At 42.1% G+C, this 21028-nt stretch overlaps 2 protein-coding genes across 3 annotated transcripts in view; both read right to left on the reverse strand.

Moving 5' to 3' along the window:
- Window positions 1-21028, reverse strand: part of LOC143840824 (uncharacterized) — a 41406-nt gene that overhangs the window by 17388 nt on the left and 2990 nt on the right. Inside the window, exons 3-4 of the mRNA XM_077344298.1 lie at window positions 18941-19072; window positions 16311-16457 (exon numbers count right to left, since the gene is read on the reverse strand). Coding sequence (XP_077200413.1) covers window positions 16311-16457; window positions 18941-19072 — 279 coding nt within the window. The remainder of the gene's footprint in view (window positions 1-16310; window positions 16458-18940; window positions 19073-21028) is intronic.
- On the reverse strand, window positions 317-7708 carry LOC143839968 (uncharacterized). Of its 2 annotated transcripts, XM_077342779.1 has the most exons (6): window positions 7605-7708; window positions 6620-6737; window positions 5672-5818; window positions 3933-4088; window positions 2261-2407; window positions 317-662 (listed from the first exon to the last, which is right to left on the reverse strand). In XM_077342779.1, exons 1-6 carry the CDS (start codon window positions 7656-7658, stop codon window positions 490-492), a joined length of 795 nt encoding a protein of 264 aa, XP_077198894.1. In that variant the 5' UTR covers window positions 7659-7708; the 3' UTR covers window positions 317-489. The 2 variants fall into 2 exon arrangements, with proteins under 2 accessions (XP_077198894.1, XP_077198895.1); XM_077342780.1 differs by lacking the exon at window positions 5672-5818.

Here is a 21028-nt window from a genome sequence, read left to right on the forward strand (position 1 = left end):
ATCTGAATCTATCCATTTGGTCATATGAAGTGGTCCACAGTCCCTTTTCTTTCTAAAGCAATTGTAGCCATGCATTTTCACCATGGTTAATGTACAGCAGTGTAATCTCAGCCATGGAGCTCATAGCTGATGTGACCATTGATGTACCACTTGGTATCACTCATATGGATGCATCTATTTATATTACTGGTATAGATGTTAAAGTGCTTCCCACCTCAGGAGTTAGCAAGAAAAAAAATACATTTATGGGATGAATAAATCACAGATTTCATGAAGCTCACAATGCAGAAGGAGAGGCCAATAATCAGACAGCCCCCACAAACTGAATAATTTAATAGAAAACATAACATGCAAGTTATCATTTCATGTGATCATATGCAAATACTAGAATGAGTGCCAGAGGAAGAGACCTCTGAGGAGGAAATTTGCCATCCCTTCATTCCACAAAGCCTGTTCTTCAGCCAGCATAAATGTCTTTCTCTTGATTCTTCATACTGAAAAATTGCCTTGCTTTGCTAGAGGTTCAAAGCACCAGGGAACCTTTTTGGCATACTGGAAATGTTCATAGCAGCATCCTTTCTCCAAACATCCATCAGCAGTGATGCCAGAAGGCCCACATTGCACCCTTTCTCTTGGTGGCATGGCACACTGCTGAGCAGGCCCTTAAAACAAGGAGAAAAGCAAAAGTGCTGTCTGAATTGGGTAGCCAAGCTTCTACAAGAGCAAGCAAGAGGTTTTTAAAAATATTATGCTACTGTGAGTAAGGCCTCATTTTCAGGGTTAATTTGTATTGCTCATCTGTACCTTTTTGACCCCCAGTGCTTCATTTAATTTCACTGGTCACTAGAGCGAATCAAACCCATCAATATATCTAATTGAATACCCCAGATGCAGGAGCACCGAAACCAGGCCAACCCCAGGCAAAAGAGGCATCTTCATATATTTGGGGACTCTCTGGGTATTCAAAGGCAGAATGAGAGATCTGGTAGGTGTTGATGACACACTGGTAAAGGTAAAAGGTAAAGATATCCCCTGTGCAAGCACCAGGTCATGTCTGACCCTTGGGGTGATGCCCTCTAACGATTACCCAGTGTTCTTCAATGTAGAATAGATGTCACTTGGTGATGCATCGGGGCCATTCATTGCCTGACCTGGCAATGCCAGCTTTCTTTCCATTGTGGCAGCCATAGGAGCAGTTGGCAGCCCAGAGACTGGGGTCATGGCCACCTCCTGTGGTCTGAGTAAGTTTGGAAGAAGGTCCCACCTCAGACAGTAGAGATACATCACTTCACTGAACTCTGAAGCACGTAACTCTGCATGGGATGGCTCTGTAAGTATCACTACATTCCACAGAAGTATTACCTACCTGCGGAGTGGTTTCCCTCTGAAATCAACCATAATGTTTTATTCGTTCCATTCCTCCCTTTCAGCAGTGTTCAGATTTGAAATATCAGAGGGCTCATGCTCATCACAAGGTGACAGGCATTGTTTAGTTGTCAGTTTTATGTTCCCAGCACAGGCCTTTATGACTATTTTTGAAGCTACACCAAACTCCAGTAGCAGAAGATATGTTGCTGTCCTTGCAGTCTCTATCCCACCTTCCCTCTGTTGTCTTTTTTGCTGCCATTTTGGATTATATGCTCTTCTGGGCAAGGAGCTATCTTACAAAACCCTGCTATGTGCTGTGTCAGAATAATAAAATATAATTGCACTACTCAAATGGTCAAATCACCTAATTCTATTTTAATGGGAAGAATAAATCACAGATTTAATAAATCTTATAATGCAGTTCAGTAAATCATATCATTGATTAAGTACAAGATAGTGTCATAGTTAAGAGTGATGGACTCTAATCTAGAGAACTGGGTTGAGTCTCCACTACTTCACATGCAGCCATCACAGTTCTCTGATTGCTATTCTCACAGGGCAGTTTCTCTGAGAGGTCTCTAAGCCCCACTTACCTCATAGGGTGACTGAAGAGAAATGGAATGGTGATTGTAAGCCACTTTGGAACTTCTTTGGGTAATGAAAAGCAAGGTATTAAAAAAAAAAAACAACACCATCTCTTCTTTTCTAAACAGGACATTACAGGGCCTCTTTATTTTTTTTATTTTTTTTATTATATTTCTATACCGCCCTCCCCGGAGGCTCTTATTCTCATTCCTGGTTTCTGAAAGCACTTCTTGTAGTCATTGGTTCTAATAACCTGCATATCTGCCTGACCTTCTTGCTTTTAGACATATCATCACTTTGGTATTACCTGTGTCAGGTAGAGGGTGAAAGCACCATCGAGTACTAGCAACGTATGAATTGAAACAACATCTTCTTTCTTGGCATTCCTCTGCAGTGATGCCTGGGTGTCCACATTCTTTTCTTGCACTCCTGTCCATAACACAATGCCGGGACACTGTTTGGAAGCGTGAGCCGTATTACGAACATCCATAATTTCAACAGACTTTCTGTTTTCCTTACCAGTGGTAAGCATTATAGGCAGGGCCACAGAGAAAGTCGCCTGAGGCAAAACATAATCTCAGGGGCCTCCTTCTGCAGACCACACCGCAAACACTACTAACAGTTAAAAGGTAAAGGTATCCCCTGTCTGACTCTTGGGGTGACGCCCTCCAGCGTTTTCATGGCAGACTCAATACGGGGTGGTTTGCCAGTGCCTTCCCCAGGCATTACCGTTAACAGTTAGCACAACGTATTTACCAACATGGGATATCAACAAAGTGAAAGTATTATGTAGTTTAGTATGTGGTATTTTAATTGATAATAAAGTCATTATTCATGATCAGTACTGATTCACTGGATAGGCAAATAGTCCCCATAGCTGATTGTTTAAGCTTTCGCCCTGAACATCAAAGGCAAAAGGTCAGGCAGCTTCTGTCCTTAGGCATTGTGAACCAAGATGTCAGGACTCTTCAGCCTTTTGACATTCCTGGTAAGTTTTCCAGCTTTGCACCTCCAAGCACCTGATTATAATGCACAGACTATAAAGATGCTTGTTATAGACTACTGTTTAGGGGGGAAATCTAATTTTTGACCATAGAACTGTGCTCTACTCTTGTATTTTGAGCCTTGGTTCACACATTATTTCCAGTAGCGGTTTATCCAGATAACACATGTAGTATGGGCTATAAGCCCCACAGTTCCAGGGTCCCCATGTAATGCCTTCCCCCAGAGGTGCCAGAGTCATGACCTCTTGCAGCAACGGCCCTCACACCCAAATCTCATGTGGCACGACCCACTGTACCCCTGGCCACCCATTGGCACTCCCACCAACTTCCTATCAGCACAAGCTGCATGGCACACATAACAGCACCAGTTGTGCTCTGCTAGGGTCCTGCAAATCCTTAAACAGGCTCTGGTGCTATGAGCCCTATGAATTCTTAAACTGAGCTTGATTATTTCTACCACACCAATAGAAGTACTCATCTGGTTGTTTGGAACTCAAAAGATGCCGGGAACTCCAATCTATCAAAATTCTAAACCAACAGCACAGGAGGGAAGTTTATGAGCTTACCATGATCTGCCTTTAAAGATAGGCCCAAAGTCCCCAGCCCAATCCCTGTTAAAAGGACCAGGCAGTAGATGATGTGAAAGACCAGAGACCTTGGAGAGCCACAGCCAGTCTGAGTAGACAGTACTGACCTTGCTAGGCAAATGGTCTGATTCAATATAAGGGAGCTTTGTACATTCCTGCTTTGTGCTCTCTTAAGGAGTAGGAGGAGGAAGGGAAACCCACCCCCAAGTCCACCTGTCCTCAGCATCTGTGTCTGTAGTCAAGAAGAAAGTGTTGTATTCTCTGCTGCCTTTGTCATATCAGTATACTTGTATTAGCAATTCTGGGAGCATGATCACCCATTGCCAGGTGACTTTTTCATGGATCCTTGGAAAAATCAAAGAACATCAATTCAATATAAAGCCATTACCATCATTTACCGGAGGGTGGAAGCACTTGGGTTCATCAGAAGCCTTTCTATCATAACAGCATCCAATTCTTCGGCACCTCTTGTAGGTTATACCAGGATATCCACATTCCGTTCTTTCTTGTGATTTGATCATTTTCTCTGCATACTGAAGTGAAACTTTGGAAACAGTTGTAATAAACAGTCTCAGCTAAGAATGACAACATCATGGTGAATTCCAGAGTCAAACCTTCCAAGACACCGCCTTCTACTAGCTTAAATTCTACCCATCAAAAGCTATCTGAAATAGAAATGCCTTAGGCTGATCCATGTGGCTTCCCTGTGTTGGCAGAATTTGAATATGCAAAGAAGGCTAAAGCACCAGGAAGCTTAAAAGAATAAAATAGTTTTTTTTAAAGAAGAGAAACAACCTTGTAGGTAAGAGAGGAGAGAAAGGGCTAGCTAACTGTCTTCTGTGTTCATATAGTCTATTGGTTCTGGAGGTGAGCAGGGGGGAAGTGTGCTGAAAGGAGCACGAAGTCTCCAAATGAGCCAGACAAGACACTGGGCGATATTATTTGAAAAACACCGGGAAGTTCTTAATCTAACTATGCTCAATAGACATTTACTCCAATGCCCCCTACAGAATACTCTTCATATGCTGTTCAGTCTTGCACACTGCAGATCTTGCATATTCCAATATCATGTCAATATCACATCACATAGTTCAGCCCTTTCAGGTTTTTAGATGCAACTGGAGCAGGTGACAAGACTTTTTGCACAATGGAATGAATTCATGTGGAATGTCACATTCATTATAGTAGCCCCACCACAACTGAGGTGGGCCTGAGGCTCAGAGGTAGAGCTTAGTATGCACAAAGTCCCATATTCTATCCCTAGCTTATCCAGCTGAAGGGATCAGGAGACAGGTGAAGCACGATTCTGATCTCCTTTGTCATTCTGAGCTTTCCACCCAACCATATGCCCCTGTCCACAACACTATGATCCTTTGGGGTGCTTTTTAATTAAGAGATGCCAGAGGTCATCTGAAAAGCCTCTGCCTTCCTGTTGATTTCAACAATCCCCTGCCCTCCAGTTTTTGCCTTGCATTATTATTATTATTATTATTATTATTATTATTATTATTATTATTATTATTATTATTATTATTATTATTATTATTATTATTATTTTAAAAACCCTGAAGCATTGAGACTTTTTAAATAGTTGTAATGCGAATTCTCAGAATGGTGTCCCAGTGCTTTGATATGCTCCTACAGAGAGATAGTACTCTCCTAACACTGCCCCATCATTTCAATGACCTGTAGTTTTGTGAAAGTAGTATTAGAAGTGGCAATCTGGTTATTCCTCTGCTTTAAGAATGCTTGGACTCTTGAACTACTTAGGAATAGGCTATCATGCTGCATAAGCACATCCAATCTGTTTGTGTAATTTAGGCAGATTCAAGAAAGAATCTTTTTGTTGCTGCTGCTGTTGTTTTATGCTTGTCATCATCTCCCTTCTTATTGAAATTGTTCTCATTTGCATATTATTCTGTAAAATCACAATAAAAGCTGAGCTTTTGTTAAGGTTGATTCTACAAGATTCTGTTGTTCTTTAAATTATTTTTGCTCCCAGCAATCCACTAATTCCCTTTGCAAACAACAAGTATCATCTAGAAAGTTTGGGCAAAGTAATATTACAGCACAAGCTGGATGACTTTCCTGCCTTTCCCGATGCACATAGACCAGCTTGCCCATTACCTCTCTCTCCAGAAGGATGAAAACACCAGGGCACCCCAGGCTCTGTTGCATCAAAGCAGCATCCTTTTCCCATGCATTGCTCTGCAGTGATGCCCTCATGACCACAGTCCTCTCTGTCTTTGACATCCTTAAGGCACTGGCATGCATCTGTTTGGAAGGAAGACCCTTAAACGCTTTTCTGTTTTTCAGTTGCCTTTCAGCTTATCATTACAACTTTCCAACTTTCCAGGTGTAATATGAAAATTAATGGCACTTTGAAAAACCACACTGTGACTGTCTAATTCAATAGTCTGAGGAAACATTGACATGGCAGGAGGCAGCATATGGCATAGTACACCACTCACACATTTTAGAGTAAAACTGGGACGTTCGGTGACAGGTGCCTAGTCTCCAGGAAGAAGCTATGTTTCTGTTCATCTTGAATAGATTTAAAAGAGTATAACTCAGCTTAAAATACTACTGCAGATTTGAAGATGAATGGTTTTTGATACCCCACTTTTCACTACCCAAATGAGTCCCAAAACAGCTTCCAAAACACCTTTCCTTTCCTCACAACAGATACCCTGTGAGGTAGGTGGGACTGAGAGAGTTCTAAGAGAATTGCTTTGCGAGAAAAGCTGTAAAAGAATTATGACTAGCCCCAGGCCACCCAGCTAGCAGCATGTGGAGGAGTGGGGAATCAAACCTGGTTCTCTGGATTAGAGGTTGCTGCTCTTTACCCACTGCACCACCCCCTGCTGAAGCTGATAATATTTACAGAGCAATCATATGTAGAGTTTTTCCAATCTAATTTCAAAGGGTTCAGACTGGCAAAAAACAAGTCTGTGTTAACTGTCTGTATATATTTGACTCTGCTTGCCAGTCATTCTGTAAATATCCATTATGTTAATATATCTGATGTTTGTTCTTTACCTTAGATTATTTAACTTATTGAAAAACAATACTTACATGGTGGATGACTTGCATTTTGGGGGCAAACAATGCCTACCCACAGCACAGCTGCCAGGAACAAGCATGACTTGTATTCCTTCGCTATATTCAGCTTATATACTTCAAGGACATGGATCTAAAATGGGGAGGGGGGAATCTTGAAACCTAAATTGCTTTAAATACAAATATTAAACAAACCTATTTAGCCTACTATCTAAAAATGTTGTGTGGTAGTTTACAACACTGCAAATGTAGTTCTTTCTCTCACGCTTGATAATATTTAAACATTTCCCATAGCTGCGAATATGGCTAATGCATCTCTGTCATATGGGGGTGCTTCACTATAAGCATCTGTGGCCTTTAAAATGCACTGTAGAAATCAGTGCAAGCATAGTCCTTACACTGCAGATATCCAAGCAATGGATCCATGGCTGCATACTACTGTCTACTTGACATACACATTAATCTGTTCTTTTTTTAAAAAAATTAAAAACTGTCCAACAAAGTTTAAAAGTTTTCTAACTGCTTTCTCTATGACATCTCAATTAAATTACATTTCTATTAATGGTTAAAATAAATTGTGAATAAGGATCTTTAGTTTCTAGAAGAAGAAAAAATATTGTAATCTCCAAAAAGGGCAATCGGCACAATGCTTGTTGGATCAGGTCCATGAGTAGATGCTTGGTTCTACTAACTCTAGTTTGCATTGTGGAGCTCTGCAGGGGAGATAGGAATAAATTCCACCAAAACTATGCATTTAAGAATGCATGCATATAGACTTCTGTATGCAAAAGCTTGCTAGTTACTACAACCACATGTTAGGATCTACAGAGCAATCCTTTCTCCTCTTGAGAGCTTATGCCTGTAAAAATAACAGCATATCCTTATTCACAGATCTATGTTTTTCTTTGAAGTTTCCAAATAGCAAAAAAAAAAAACTCAAAATCATTTGAAATCATATGGCACTTACACAGGGAATAAATCAGAGAAACCCTTGCCTTACTTGAAAAGTTGAGTTCCTAGGAATCAGTAGCTGCATTCTGGCAACAGCAGACATGAATACTGGAGGAATACAACACTTACTGTCTCCTTCTGTCTCAAAGACTCTTTGAGTAATTGCTGTTCGTTCGTACATTAGAATTAAACGGCTGCGAGGTTACATAATTCTGGAGCTAAAATGCAAGCTTTAAAAAGAACAAAGAACAAAGCACTTGTTTATATGTGACAGTGCAGGCGGTGGGCATATGGCCAGACTTCCCAAATTATTTATGTGCTCATCCCATTGGCTGTCCTATGACTAGATCCTGTGAGTGCAATGAGAACAAATTAAGTGCTTCAGATGGGGACAACTAATTCTGTGACATGTGTGAGATCCCTCTCTCCAAGACATTGTGCTGAAACAAGATGTCCAGCCAGGATGTTGTGCTCGCAACACAATAACTGTACAAAATGGGATTACAATTGGCCAGTTTGCTATTGCAGCAGAAACTTATCCTAGGAGTCCCACAGTTTGTTATGGTTGGAAGGCATGGCCTGTGCAATGCTGTTTAATGCTAGCACACGCATCAGGACTTCACAGGAGGGTGGTACACTCAGTAAGGATAGATATGGTGCTTCCTGTACCTTTTCTTTATTCCACTTTGCTGCTGTCTCTTTTAGGAATTCCTTCAGTCTGGTTATCTCTCTCTCTCTCTCTGTCTCTCTCTCTCTCTGTCTCTCTCTCTCTCTCTGCCCCCAGTAAGGGGCTGGACATATTCTATACCAGGGGTGGCCAAACTGCGGTTCTCCAGATGTTCATGGACCACAATTCCCATGAGCCCCTGTCAGTGCTGGCAGGGGCTCATGAGATTGGTAGTTCATGGACATCTGGAGAGCCACAATTTGGCCACCTCTGCTCTTCTCGATCTCTCTTCATCCCAGCTTAGACACCTAGCAAGAAACTGGTACTCTATCATTTCTGTCAATAAAGAGCTTCCATTCCTTTTCTAAAGTAACAAGCTTCAGTGTGAACATATTCCTAATGCAGTAAGGGCATAAATCTTCTCTGCAAATTCCAGCTCCACTTTCACAGAACCATGACATTCTCCTTTCTGGTTGCAAAATGTTGGTGTATTTTCTAGGCAGTGATCATGGGCTGAACCACGAGTATAACATTAAGCCTAAACTACCTCTAATTGACAATCTGCCCTAAACTAGAAATGCTCATCTGAAAATGTCTGAGCTCTTTGAACTGGATAACTAAAGAAAGACCACATATCTGAGTTGGGAAGGTGAAGGGAAATCAGTGACTATTTGGCTCTTTCCTGGCACTTGCAGCCATGATGGGTGAACATGGCCATAAGTGACCCAGGTTCAAATCCTTTGTCAGCAGGGAAACTGATTGTGTTGGCTTGGACACATGATTATTGCTCATTGGCATTGAGCATCTTGGGATGGGTAGCAATGCTAACTTATAAGGAAAGCTATCTACCAAATTTTTGCCCCTTCTTTCCTGCAAGGAGATTATCAGTTCAAGGTGGCATGCTGTTTTCTGGTTTATCTTCGCAACTCCTCTATGGCTTAGGTTACAGTGAGGCACAGGATTGGCACAGAATCACCCAGCAACATTCTTAAGTGAGATTCTGAACCCAGATTTTCCTAACATAATGTTCTGAGCACTTCACCACACACTCTGAGCACTTCACCGGAGTGATCTCTAAAGCTCTGAAAGTGCAAGAAATAGTGATCAATTAAGTTAGAAATGATGCAAGGTAAACTAGCCTCCATAATTCATTGGACCTTCCAAAATATTCTTCAGAATTTTAAATTAAACAATATTTTTGTTGTTGACTTAAAGCAACTCCATTGGGTTTACATGGCAAGAGACATTCAGAGGTTGTTTGTCATTGTGCAGCAATCCAAGAATTGCTTGGTGGTCTCTCATCTCAATACTAACCACAGTTTCCAAGACCTGACAAGATCAGGCTAGACTATTGAGGCCAGGGCATAAGAAATAGTTCTTCTGGTGCTTTATGCCTCCATTATGCTTTTTATGCCAAGAGAGCCAGCTTGCTGTAGTGGTTAAGAGTGGCAACTTTTAGTCTGTTGATTTCTAGCTCCCCCACATGCAGCCAGCTGGATGACCCTGAGCTGTTCTGACTGAGCAGTAATATCAGGGCTCTCAGCCTCACTTACCTCACAGGGTGTCTGTTGTGGGGAGAGGAAAGGGAAGGGGGTTATAAGATACTTTGAGACTTCTGGTAGAGAAAAGCAGCATATAAAAACCAACTCTTTTTCTTCGTCTATTGTTGCCCACCTTCCCCTATAATGGGGAAGATGGCTAGCCTGGAGTTTTGGGCTGGGTTGTCACCAATATGTGAATGACACCCAGCTTTGTCTCCTGATGGATGGCCAACTGGCCTCCCCCCCCCAAAAAAAAACTACAATAAAAAAAACAAAAAACATTTGCCAATTGTTTGGAAGCAGTGACTAGATGGCTCAGGCAGAGTCATCTGAAACACTCCAAGATGGAGGTCCTGTGGCTGGGTAGAAGGGAGCAATGCATCTCCCATGCCTGGATGAGGGTGCAACTAATACCTGCACTGATCGCTAGGAATTTGGGAGTGATCTATAAAGCTCTGAAAGTGAGAGCCAGTTTGGTGTAGTGGTTAGGAGTGCAGACTTCTAAGGGCTTTACGCACCGGGATCTTTGTAGCAAATTGGTCACTGAATGAAAAATCGCCATTTAAAATAGTGGAATTCGTCGTTATGCATACCTGCCTTTGTAGTGGAATCCAGTTGCGTTTTGTAGCGTTTCCCACAGGCTTCCAGTCTCGGCAGAAATCGCTAGAAAGGAAGCGCTATTGCCAAGCTCGTCCCGCCCCTGGCCGTCAAGCAGCCAATGGGCAGCCGTTAGCATGCTCCCAAACAGCCCCTTTCCCTTTAAGAAAGGTTTTTTTTAAAAAAAACAGACCCATTGCAACGAATCTGTGTAGATTCGTTGCAACGGAGAGACCCATCCAGCTGCCTAATGTGTTTGAGCTGTCGTTTGATCGTTTGATCGTTTGATCGTTGCCACGCTTCCTCCGAGTGAAAAAAAAAAAAACCCTCTCACGGGCCCGATTTTCGGCTGAATGAATGTGTAAAAATTAAAGGGAAAATACATCAGCAAACGGGCTTTTCTGTGGTTTGTGCTTAGTGACTAAAGGGGAGGGACTGAAGCCAGGGAAGCCTCTAAACAGAAAGAGGCGCGCTGGTGTGTTTATCCCCGCTCGCTCGGAGAAAAAAAAATGGCGATCGCTTCGCCGGAAGATCAGAGAAGAGAGCCAGGGGGAGGGACTTTGTAGAAACCGCAACAATGTTAACGCACAGGTCTTTTTCGCTAGTGTTGCAGATTGGTTGCAGGAGTGTATCGCTTTCCGGAGGGTGAATCCACTTTTGGGGATTTCCCTGAAAGCGCTACAAGGAAGCGCTTTTTGCAGATTGGTTTCAGGTGTGTGGCAGATTGTCGACGATGTTGTGCAAAACAGCAAATCAGTAGCGTTTTCAATTGGCAACCATTGTGCTATTTTGAAGGCGTGCAAAAAGCCCCCTAATCTGGCACGCCGGGTTTGATTCTGCACTCCCCCACATGCAGCCAGCTGGGTGACCTTGGGCTCGCCACAGCACTGATAAAACTGTTCTGACCAAGCAGTGATATCAGGGCTCTCTCAGCCTCACCCACCTCACAGGGTGTCTGTTGTGGGGAGAGGAATGGGAAGGTGACTGTAAGCCGCTTTGAGCCTCCTTCGGGTAGGGAAAACTGGCATATAAGCACCAACTCTTCTTCTTCTTTGATGCCTCACTTACCATGGAGGCTCAGATCATGAAAGTAGCCCACACAACATTTTTCCACCAGTGCCAAGCTGGGCTACTGGTGCCCTACGTGTCCTCAGACCACTTGGCCACAGTGATCCATGCAATGGTGACTTCCAGACTGGACTTCTGTAACTCACTTTATGCAGGCCTACCCTTGTCTATGACCTGGAAACTTCAGCTGGTACAGAATGCAGCCTCCAAGGTCCTTACTAGGACTTCTTGGAGGGCCCACATTCATCTAGTGTTGAGACAATTGTACTAGTTACCGGTCTGCTTCTGGACCAAGTTCAAGGTTTTGGGTTTAACCTTTAAGGCTATAGGTGGCCTGGGTCTTATCTATCTGAGGGACCACTTATCTGCTTATGCCCCCCACATGGCTCTCTGCTCTGTAGGTAGGAATCTGCTGGTTGTCCCAGGCCGCAGGATATCAGCCTGGCCTCAATCAGGACCAGGGTCTTTTTGGCCTTGGCCCCAACCTGGTGGAATGAGCTCCCGGAATAGTTGAAGGCCCTGTTGGAGTTATCAGCTTTCCACAGGGCCTGCAAGACAGAGTTCTTCCACCAGGCATTTGGTTGAGGCCGGGGAGAGGATTGACTGGAGTTTTGATCTGGGGGTCCCACCCTATTTGAACACCCCAGAGTTACATTACGATTAGGATATTGTTCCTTGGTTGGGATCAGTGGAGTTGGGCTGGGGGGATTATTAATTTACCACAATCCTATAACTGTGGGATACTGTGATTATTGTTACTGTTGTTTTAATGGGATTTTTAAAAATATATTGTTTTATGGTTTTACCTCCTAAGCCACCTTGAGGCGACATCATCATGAGAGGTGGGGTATAAATATAAAAATAAATGGCATATATGTGCTAGTTGCAGGTTTCAACTCTCTGCTGGAAGCAAATTAGCTGAATGGAAGGCAGGTAAAAGGCAATGTCCAAGGAGAGAATGCTGAAGAGTAAATCGGAATCCAAAGTCAGGCAGGCCAGTTAGTCGAGAGTCCATTTAGGCAGTTCAGGAGCATCAGCAAAAGGGATCACAGGTAAAATTGCAAAGTTGCATCTGCAATGGAGGCCTCCTAGCTTCACGTTTATATAGGCTGCCAGTAGCCTCTCAATCCTCATCTTGTGATAACTCACAGAGCTCTGCAGACAGCAACCATCTTGCTAATCTGGTGTGGTGATTTTCAGACTGAAACTATCTTTGGGCATGTAGCCTGTGTTGGGTCATTGGCCCAAGTGAGCCACATGGGCTGACAGGGCCGGGATCTGCACCTGGACGCTGGGCAGAGGAATGAGGGGCTTCTGCAACAACTTTGGAGTCTAAGTCTTGGTTTGTCTGTAGCTCAGTTTTTTCTGATGGTCAGAGCTCTCTCAAAAATAATGAACTGGGAAGGGTGGGTCCCAGTGAAGAGACAAATATAGAAAAATATAGATGCACTGGGAAACCAATATGGCAATAAAATATCCAAACTAGACATATAGAGTGTTCTCTCTTCAGTAATTCTTTTATTCTTATTATTTCTCACAAATCCCGATGTGCTTCGCCTTACAACTTTTTCAAGGGATGGTTTTTATATTTAAGGACCAACTTCAACTTATTAAGGAATCTTTTGATAGAGCATAAGGTCATGCTCACAATAGCTCAACTTAGCTTGTGGCGCTTCAGACTAATTTTTTATGCGACGACAGCAGCCAGATTAGTCATGGCTAGAAAATTACTACAATAATTAACATCAATAGAAGATTGGTTGATCAAGTTGGCAGACTTGGCCAAAGTGGCAAAACTGACATTGATGGTCAACGGGAAAACTGAAGAAGTCTTTCAAGAACAATGGGACCCCTATCTGAACTATTTAAAAAGATAACAAAAGCTGAACTGGAAGGAGGTTATTTTTAATATACTTTTATTATAGAGTGTACAAGCAGCATAATGTACCATGTGTAGCAATCTTATTTCTTTCTTTTATTTTTTGAAAAATAAAAATCTGATTAAAAAAAAAGAACCTGGGCTCACAACAATATACTGGAAAACTGTTGAGTAGTCCATCTGAATTTAACCACAGGCTTTCCTGGAGTGAACCCTAGTCACCAGAATATGACTGGGGAGAGGCATGTACATTTATACATGTGTCCACCCACTTAGAGCCTCTTGTGGCGCAGAGTAGTAAGGCAGCAGTCTTACTACAGGACAAGGGATATATTAAATCCTGGGTCAGACCTCTACTGATTACCAGTAGCACATCTGGTTGGGATCAAGCTTCTATTTATCTGGCCATATCCATAGGAAAATTATACAGCCTCTTGTGGTGCAGATAGAGCCTCTTGTGGCACAGAGTGGTAAGGCATGCAGTCTGAAAGGTCTGCCCATGAGGCTGGGAGTTCGATCCCAGCAGCTGGCTCAAGGTTGACTCAGCCTTCCATCCTTCCGAGGTCGGTAAAATGAGTACCCAGCTTGCTTGGGGGTAAATGGTAATGACTGGGGAAAGCACTGGCAAACCACCCCGTATTGAGTCTACCATGAAAACGCTAGAGGGCGTCACCCCAAGGGTCAGACATGACTCGGTGCTTGCACAGGGGATACCTTTACCTTTACCTTTACCACCCACTTATATCTAAAGCAAAGATGTATTGATAACAAGAATGAGGTTATAGGCAAAGTGGAACTAGATCCTTCTCGCTTTCTTATCCCCCCCCCCCCGTCCCCCAGTGCTCCGTTCTGTTTACAGCACTGTTTCTAGCCTGGTGTTGATTCCAGTGTGAATCAGGCTAGAAGACTATGCTGAAATCAATCAAACACTCTAAGTCTCAAGCATGGAGTGTTAAGAATGATCTGTCTCAGAGCAGACCATGGGCAGTTTTACAATGCCATTACAATGATGGCACTGAAAGCTTGGGCAGTTATGTATATGATTTTCACCTGCATTTGGTTTCCTGTCACTCAGCTGGGATGGCCAGCTGATCATCAGGTGTGAGAAATCTGTACACACCCCTGGCGGTGCCAAGATGGCCTTTGATTTGTAATGTCTTTAAGTACAAAAAAGAGGGAATTCATTGGCACCGTAACAGGTAGTGAGTTTGGGGGCCCCAAAGGGAAGCTTGTCTTCTTAAAGTCCAGTTATTGCTGAATTGATGGGTATTTATCAAATCTTAGAACAGAATCAAAAGTCACAACATCTTTTATAAGTGTGCATGAAAAGACAGCCATTTTTACTTTATTTCCTTTATCCTTTTATTCCCCTCGCCATACCCATACTTTTTCCAAAGATCATAGCAGAAAAATTACAGTGGATATAGATATATGTTAGATCTTATTCTTTCAGGTATGACAGAATGCAGAAGGAAAATGCTGTTGAAAGCCATGTGCAGGATTATCAACAGGAGAGTTTATGGGTACACAGCTGTGGGTATGCAGCTAAAAGTCAACTGTCTTTTTCTTCTGGAAGATCAGTTAGAGTAGACAGGTAGATCCTTGATTCACATTTGTTTTAGAAGCATTCTGAAAACAAAACAGGATTTGGAATGTATTAGTAGTATAACTTGTTAATATTGCCATGCATGCTTTCCTTGGAGTAAGCTCTATGCATTTGCATAGAAACTGAAATCAGCAGAAATAAATTTATTTTAGTGTGTTAGGTTCAGTGACATATTATTTTCCATCCCAGCCTTCTTTGTCCATGGAATTCAATAACAAAAATATAGTGCTGATAGAGGCCCAAGGTAGTGGCCCAAGGATCCTTGGCTTAAGTTTATCAGTCAGAATAGTTTCCAGGTTGTTTCTTATGGGTACACCCTAAATTGCTTCCACTGAACACTGGGCTCTCTGGTAAGGGAACAGAAGTATGGTGAGACCTTGAAACCATGGAAAGAGAGCTACCTCAGCTGTTCAGGATGTCATGGAATTAACAATTAGAAAGTAATGGATCTTTTGAAGTACTAAGTGTTATAGTGTACATGTGCTGGGAGATAAGAAGCTGCAACTCTGCATGCTGCCACATCCAGGTCCATAACGAGAGAATACTTAGTGCTTAAACCTTGCTTGAAACTACATGGGTGAGCTACTGTTCAGTGCTCAAAGCTCATCAGAAACATGGAATAAGTACAATAAAAGCAGAAGTGGGAGGGGCAGCGCTAAACAAGGGGCACATTAAGCTCTCATTGGTGGATGAGGGACTACAAACAGAAAGGGGCTTTATGTTCATCCCTTGGTGTACAATAGCACATGGAAGGAGAGAAAAAACATGGTAACATGTATGCATGGGGGAAAAAGTTTCCTTGGAACAGTCGTAAAGGAAAAGTCATAGCAAAGTAAGTTTAAAATACAGTGAGGAAACAACATGGAAAAGGCGCATTCACTGCCATAAGGAGTAAGTACCATGCAGAATCGAAAATATGATGGTGGGGTTTTTGTGGGTAAAATGATGCCACATGCAGAAACTAGAAAAAAAAAGACTTTTTTGCAGAATATTTGTGAGGTTCTCCCCAGTGCATAACGCCCCCTGGTTTGCCAAGTAGAAGGTTATGTTTCTGGTTAGCCAATCAGAAAATGTTGGGTTGAGTGTGTGAAGAAGTGAGAGGAGATTAGTTTTATTGCCAGTTCATTGGATTGTATAGTTTTCTTCTGTTTTACATGATTTTATCATTTTACTGTAAACCGCCATGAGCTGGCATGGCCGGGAATGGCGGTCAACAAATATAATAAATTAAACAAACAAATAAACAAATGTGTTTGCCATGAATAAAGAACTGCTATATGCCAGGGGGAGGGGGGATGGTCATGTAATTGCTGTGAGGAATGAGATATTGAGATAAAATATTAGAAATAATTTAATTCACACCATTCGGAAAGTGAGGATACAAATGAAATTGATACCTGGATCATTATTAGGATAGAAGCACCAGATAACACCAGGAACACTTGAATCAAAACAGCATGCTTTCTTATTGCATTCTTCTGCACTGATTTTTGGATAGCCACAGTCCACTCTAGCACTGGGTTCTATTGCACATTGTTGGGAGGCTATTAAAGACAGTTAAAATTAATGTAAGTATTTAAAAATTGTTTGTGAAAACTTAGAAAACCAAGCTCATGCAGCTACAGTTGAACTATCAAGATAAAATGGCTACCAGCCTTTAATTTCAGGTCCCAGCCATTTCCACAGCTGTTTTTGTATATGTGCTGTGGAAATACTATCAAGACACGCTAAAGAACGTCACTCTTACTTCAATGAGAATGGGACTAACACACAACTAACTAAAGTTGCCCAGAGCTAGCCCTACGTGCACTGGTGCATAATGCTGCATGCTTTATTACACAACCAGATGCAAGTTCTTTGTAACAAGGAGGTTATCTGAGACTGGTAGTCCCCCCTCCCACACTTGCCTATCAGCCCGGTAACTGCCCGGCTCTGCAGCAGTGGCAAACTTGTCAGCACCCAGACCCACCCATCGATCCCCAATGCAGAGAAGCAATGAGGGGAAGGCATGTAGGCAGGAGACAACAGGAGGTATTCTGCATGGAGCCAAATAAAACAGTTTAAAAAACAACCAGTTTAGACCGCTTTATTATATTACGATTGTTGTTCTGCATTGAATGTAGTTTGTTGAAAAACTACGTTGCAATGCTCTCTGCATGGAACAATTCATAGCCTTGCCCCCTGGAGTTTAGCCAACTCCGCTTTGTTATCTAATGCAGTCACTAATCTGCATTAAGGAGCTTCTCTGCATGACTAATAGTGCAGCTGAGATAAATGAATCTTTCAGAAACAATGCTTAAAAGACGCTTAAAGCACTGAAGAGGCAGTTTACCATGCAGAGCAAAATCAGTTTTGCAGAGTAAATTCACTCTTTTGTGCAGAGATCAGAAAAACAACTATGTATTTAGTGAGTTTTCATCAGCTTATCCATCATGCAGAAGAGGCCCTGGACTCTCCATGGCCTCCTCATGGCTCATAGAGGCCCAGGGCAGGGTGGAAGAGGCATCTACAATAATAACTGATCATTAAGGTATAAAAAGAAATACACAGAGACAAGGTTATTATAGAATACATTTTACTTAATGTATGGTTTAAACTATGTAAACTGCAATAAACTGTGCAAAAAAAATGAGCACACACCGTCACAAGGACTCCCCAGCCAAGGGACCTAGCCAGAATACTGAAGTGCACTATAAATTGATACAGATGAGATACAATTAAGTGGGCATAAACCCCATGGAATGAAGCAAGACATCTATCTAAAAGCAGTTAAAAATGTCTCTGCTTACCTAGAATAAAAAAGCAAGCTCACGACAACATAAATATACTTAATGAAGAATGAAAATTGGGGAGACGTGAAAGTCAGTCATATCCTCCATATAGAGGAAACGTGTTAGTGGGTCCCCCAGATTTTCTGTACATCAATATCATATATTCTAACTGTCAGATATAGCTCCATCTACAGATACCTCAATCCTGAGATAAGGGCCACAATGACTGAAAGGAGATTTTCCTCCAAACTTGGGAGCCCCCTCCCAGTTTGCAGAAAGAGCTTTTCTTAAAAAACAAACACACACAAACCAGTGGTGTGTTCCATCACTACTATATTAGAGGAGGAGAAGAGGATCAGGAGCCTTTTCCTCCCTGCACACAAGGAAGTGTGGAGCTGGAGGCAAGCAGGTAGGTGAGGGAAATCTTCCCTGTCCATCTGCCTGCCTCCAATGATGTTGACTTAGTCTCAGTGCTCAACAACACCAAGTGGAGTTGGGGAAAGCCGCTGATGTGACAGCGCTGGAGGCGAGTGGTTGGGTGAGGAGGCTTCTTCTTATCCACCTGCCTGCCTCAATAAACCACGACACAATCTGCAGTGTTTTATTGTAGGTCTCCACTGGTTTTGTTATAATAAAAATGAGTACCAGGTTTTCTAAATTTCCAGCTTTCATTTTTTAAAAAGGTTTCTCCCCCCTTTCATGACAGAACCGTAAGGGGAAAGCCATATGTTCTAAGGTTGCCTGGCCCCTCCTGCAATCCAGAAGGAAACCAGATGTGAACATGGGGTGGCAGGACTTCGTGCCACTCTAGTAATAATAACTGGTATTTTTATGGGGATTATATTTTCCACCTTCCTGCTGGAGTATTGGAAGGAAAGGCTTGCTGGCTGCAAGAGCTCTCTCTTCCCCAGCAGGCGTATAGCAACCCTAATATCTCTGCAATGAAATGAACCCCTCTCTTTGACGCACATCATAAAATGATGAGGAAGTCTGTGTGCGTGGCAGTGAAGCTGAGAGCAGTAACATCAGGGTTCTAGATTCTGTCAAGAGGCTAAAAACAATTCCTATCAGAGTGACTCAAGGCTGAATGGTCACAGTACCCATCCCCTTTAGGAGTCAACAGGGGGGGGAAAGATAGGACATTCCGGAGGTCATTAATTCATAGGGTTGCCATAAGTCAAAAGTGACTTGGTGGCACTTCACACACACACACACACACACACACACACCAAGAAGAATGAAATAATTCCACTCACATAGTACGGCATTTCCATTTGCCAGGCTGCTGAGTCCTAAAACCAGAACAACAGCACACAATAAGAATCTCGTGTGCTCCATGGCAACTTTGTCCTTTGTTTTGAAATTGTGAGGCCTACACAAAAGATCTGCTGCTAATAATTTTTATACTCACCTGTTTGTTCTGGTTTAGCCAGATTATGTTTAACTAAGGAGGGTTATTTTCATGTCACAACTCCACCTTTATTTTGATTTTGATTAAAATATGTCTGGATGCCACGTAAATTATCATCCAGCAGATGGTTGGTGGATCTATTTATCTTAGTGGGAGGACTCTGTAAGCAAAGATGGGCTCATTCTTCCCTTATGAATCACTCAAGCCAAACTTAAATGAATCTATATTCTGTCCAGTAACTGAGTCAGTCTTGTCCATAAATTAATTCAGAAGAAAATAAGACAAGTGAAGGAAGACAAGCACAGGTCTATTCTGGTGCCCATAGAAAAGGATGATGCCACCACTTAGTCAATTAAAATGTTGACAGTTAGAAGGGTCTTATTTGTGCAGGTTACTAAAAGAAAGTACAGAAAAAGGCAATCTCATGCATCATCATCTCCATACATCTTAAACTCCGCTAGATATTTATTTCTGCTATGCACTCTTCAGATAGACGTTTGCTTGTGTGAGTGTATACATGGGAATGTGGATCATGACTCTGCTCCATGACAAAGATGAGCATGGAACTTTTTATATATGCTATTCTGAATATGAGTAATTAGTTCAGCACTGTGTGCTATATTTATTTCTTCTTGGTAATGTTGGCTATAATTTATTTGTACCAAAGCTGCATCTGAAGTCTGCTGTCTTTTCTCTGTTAAATTATTCACTCAAGTCAAATAAGAGCACAGTTCATTTTTACTCACAAGACAACAAACTGAGCATACTTGCTAGTTGTTTATGAGAATCTGTGTGCAGTCATGTTTGTTTACTTGGGGTTTTATTATTGGCTATTTGGCAGCTGCATGAAAATAATTTCCCACAAATAATTGCCCACTTTAATCAGTTATTTATCTTTTAGAAATTATACTCCACCATTCCAGGAGCTCAAAGTTTAACACCCAATATTTGTTTATATTTATTTATTTATATTTTGGCTTATATACTGCCGCTCTCAAAGACTGATGCCGATTTTCAATAAAAGAATAAAATAGAAGAATAAAACTACCCAATTCCCCCCCCCCTGCAATTCCCTTCTCTATTTCCCCCCTGCTACCTGTCAAGCAATGGTGGGGAAGAGGGGGCTGCAGCCGGAAGGTCTCCCCAGGTGGCTACGTAACAAGAATGCAGAAGCAGGGTAAATAGGGGCTAGAGAAGATGTTTGGCTTCAGACCCAAGCGATACCACCGTCTTCAAATGGAAAAGACATTTCAAGACTTATTTTCCCTGGGAGTCCTCAAAAGATAAAGATGACTTTGTGGAGTCACTTCCTTGTATTACTTCAGCAAGTTACACACTGTGCATGATTATTTCTGTAGTTTTCAACTGTTCCCTTTTAATAACACTTCAATACATGAAACAACTTACCCCAGATATTGAAAAAATAATAGCATTTCAATTCACCAGATTGGGGGGAGCATTTTGTTATCTTAAATTCTCTATAGAAGTTCTACACATGATGCTCATTACCAAGTCTGAAGCAGAACTTGCCACTTTTGAGGGAAAAGAAAACAGCTGACCAAAGACCAAGAGGGATGAAACCAACCACATCATTTTGCTTTGGCTTTTTATTGCATCAGGAAGGAGCAAGGTGCCGAACAGTGGAAAAAAGAGACAGAAGTGGCAATTTACATCTGTTGCTCAAGTGGTTTAATAATCGTTAGCCTTTTGCAGGATTTCACCCGTGCCGAATTGTCAGGCAGCAAAGGATCATGAGGCAATGCTTCGTGAACATCTTCATGAGGAGACGTGGCTCTGGCCTGAGTCATTAACGGATAAGGCTCTGTCTTGCTTCAGGTAAAAAATATTATAGCACACACTCTGGATGGAGAAATGAAAGAAAGCAATTAGTAACAATGTTTGTTTTGCTTCTCACCCCACAGAATGTCCTTAA

The sequence above is a fragment of the Paroedura picta genome, chromosome 6 (genome assembly GCF_049243985.1).
Source record: "Paroedura picta isolate Pp20150507F chromosome 6, Ppicta_v3.0, whole genome shotgun sequence".
Taxonomy (NCBI): Eukaryota; Metazoa; Chordata; class Lepidosauria; order Squamata; family Gekkonidae; genus Paroedura; species Paroedura picta.

Excerpts from the sequence above, each read along its gene's own strand:
- LOC143839968 (XM_077342779.1), bottom strand. The coding sequence starts at position 7,658 with ATGTCTGCTGTTGCCAGAATGCAGCTACTGATTCCTAGGAACTCAACT. Across the intron at positions 4,089-5,671 it reads TCATCCTTCTGGAGAGAGAG|TTTCACTTCAGTATGCAGAG; the intron begins GTAATGGGCAAG and ends CTGTTTCCAAAG. Across the intron at positions 663-2,260 it reads TCACCCTCTACCTGACACAG|GGCCTGCTCAGCAGTGTGCC; the intron begins GTAATACCAAAG and ends CCTTGTTTTAAG.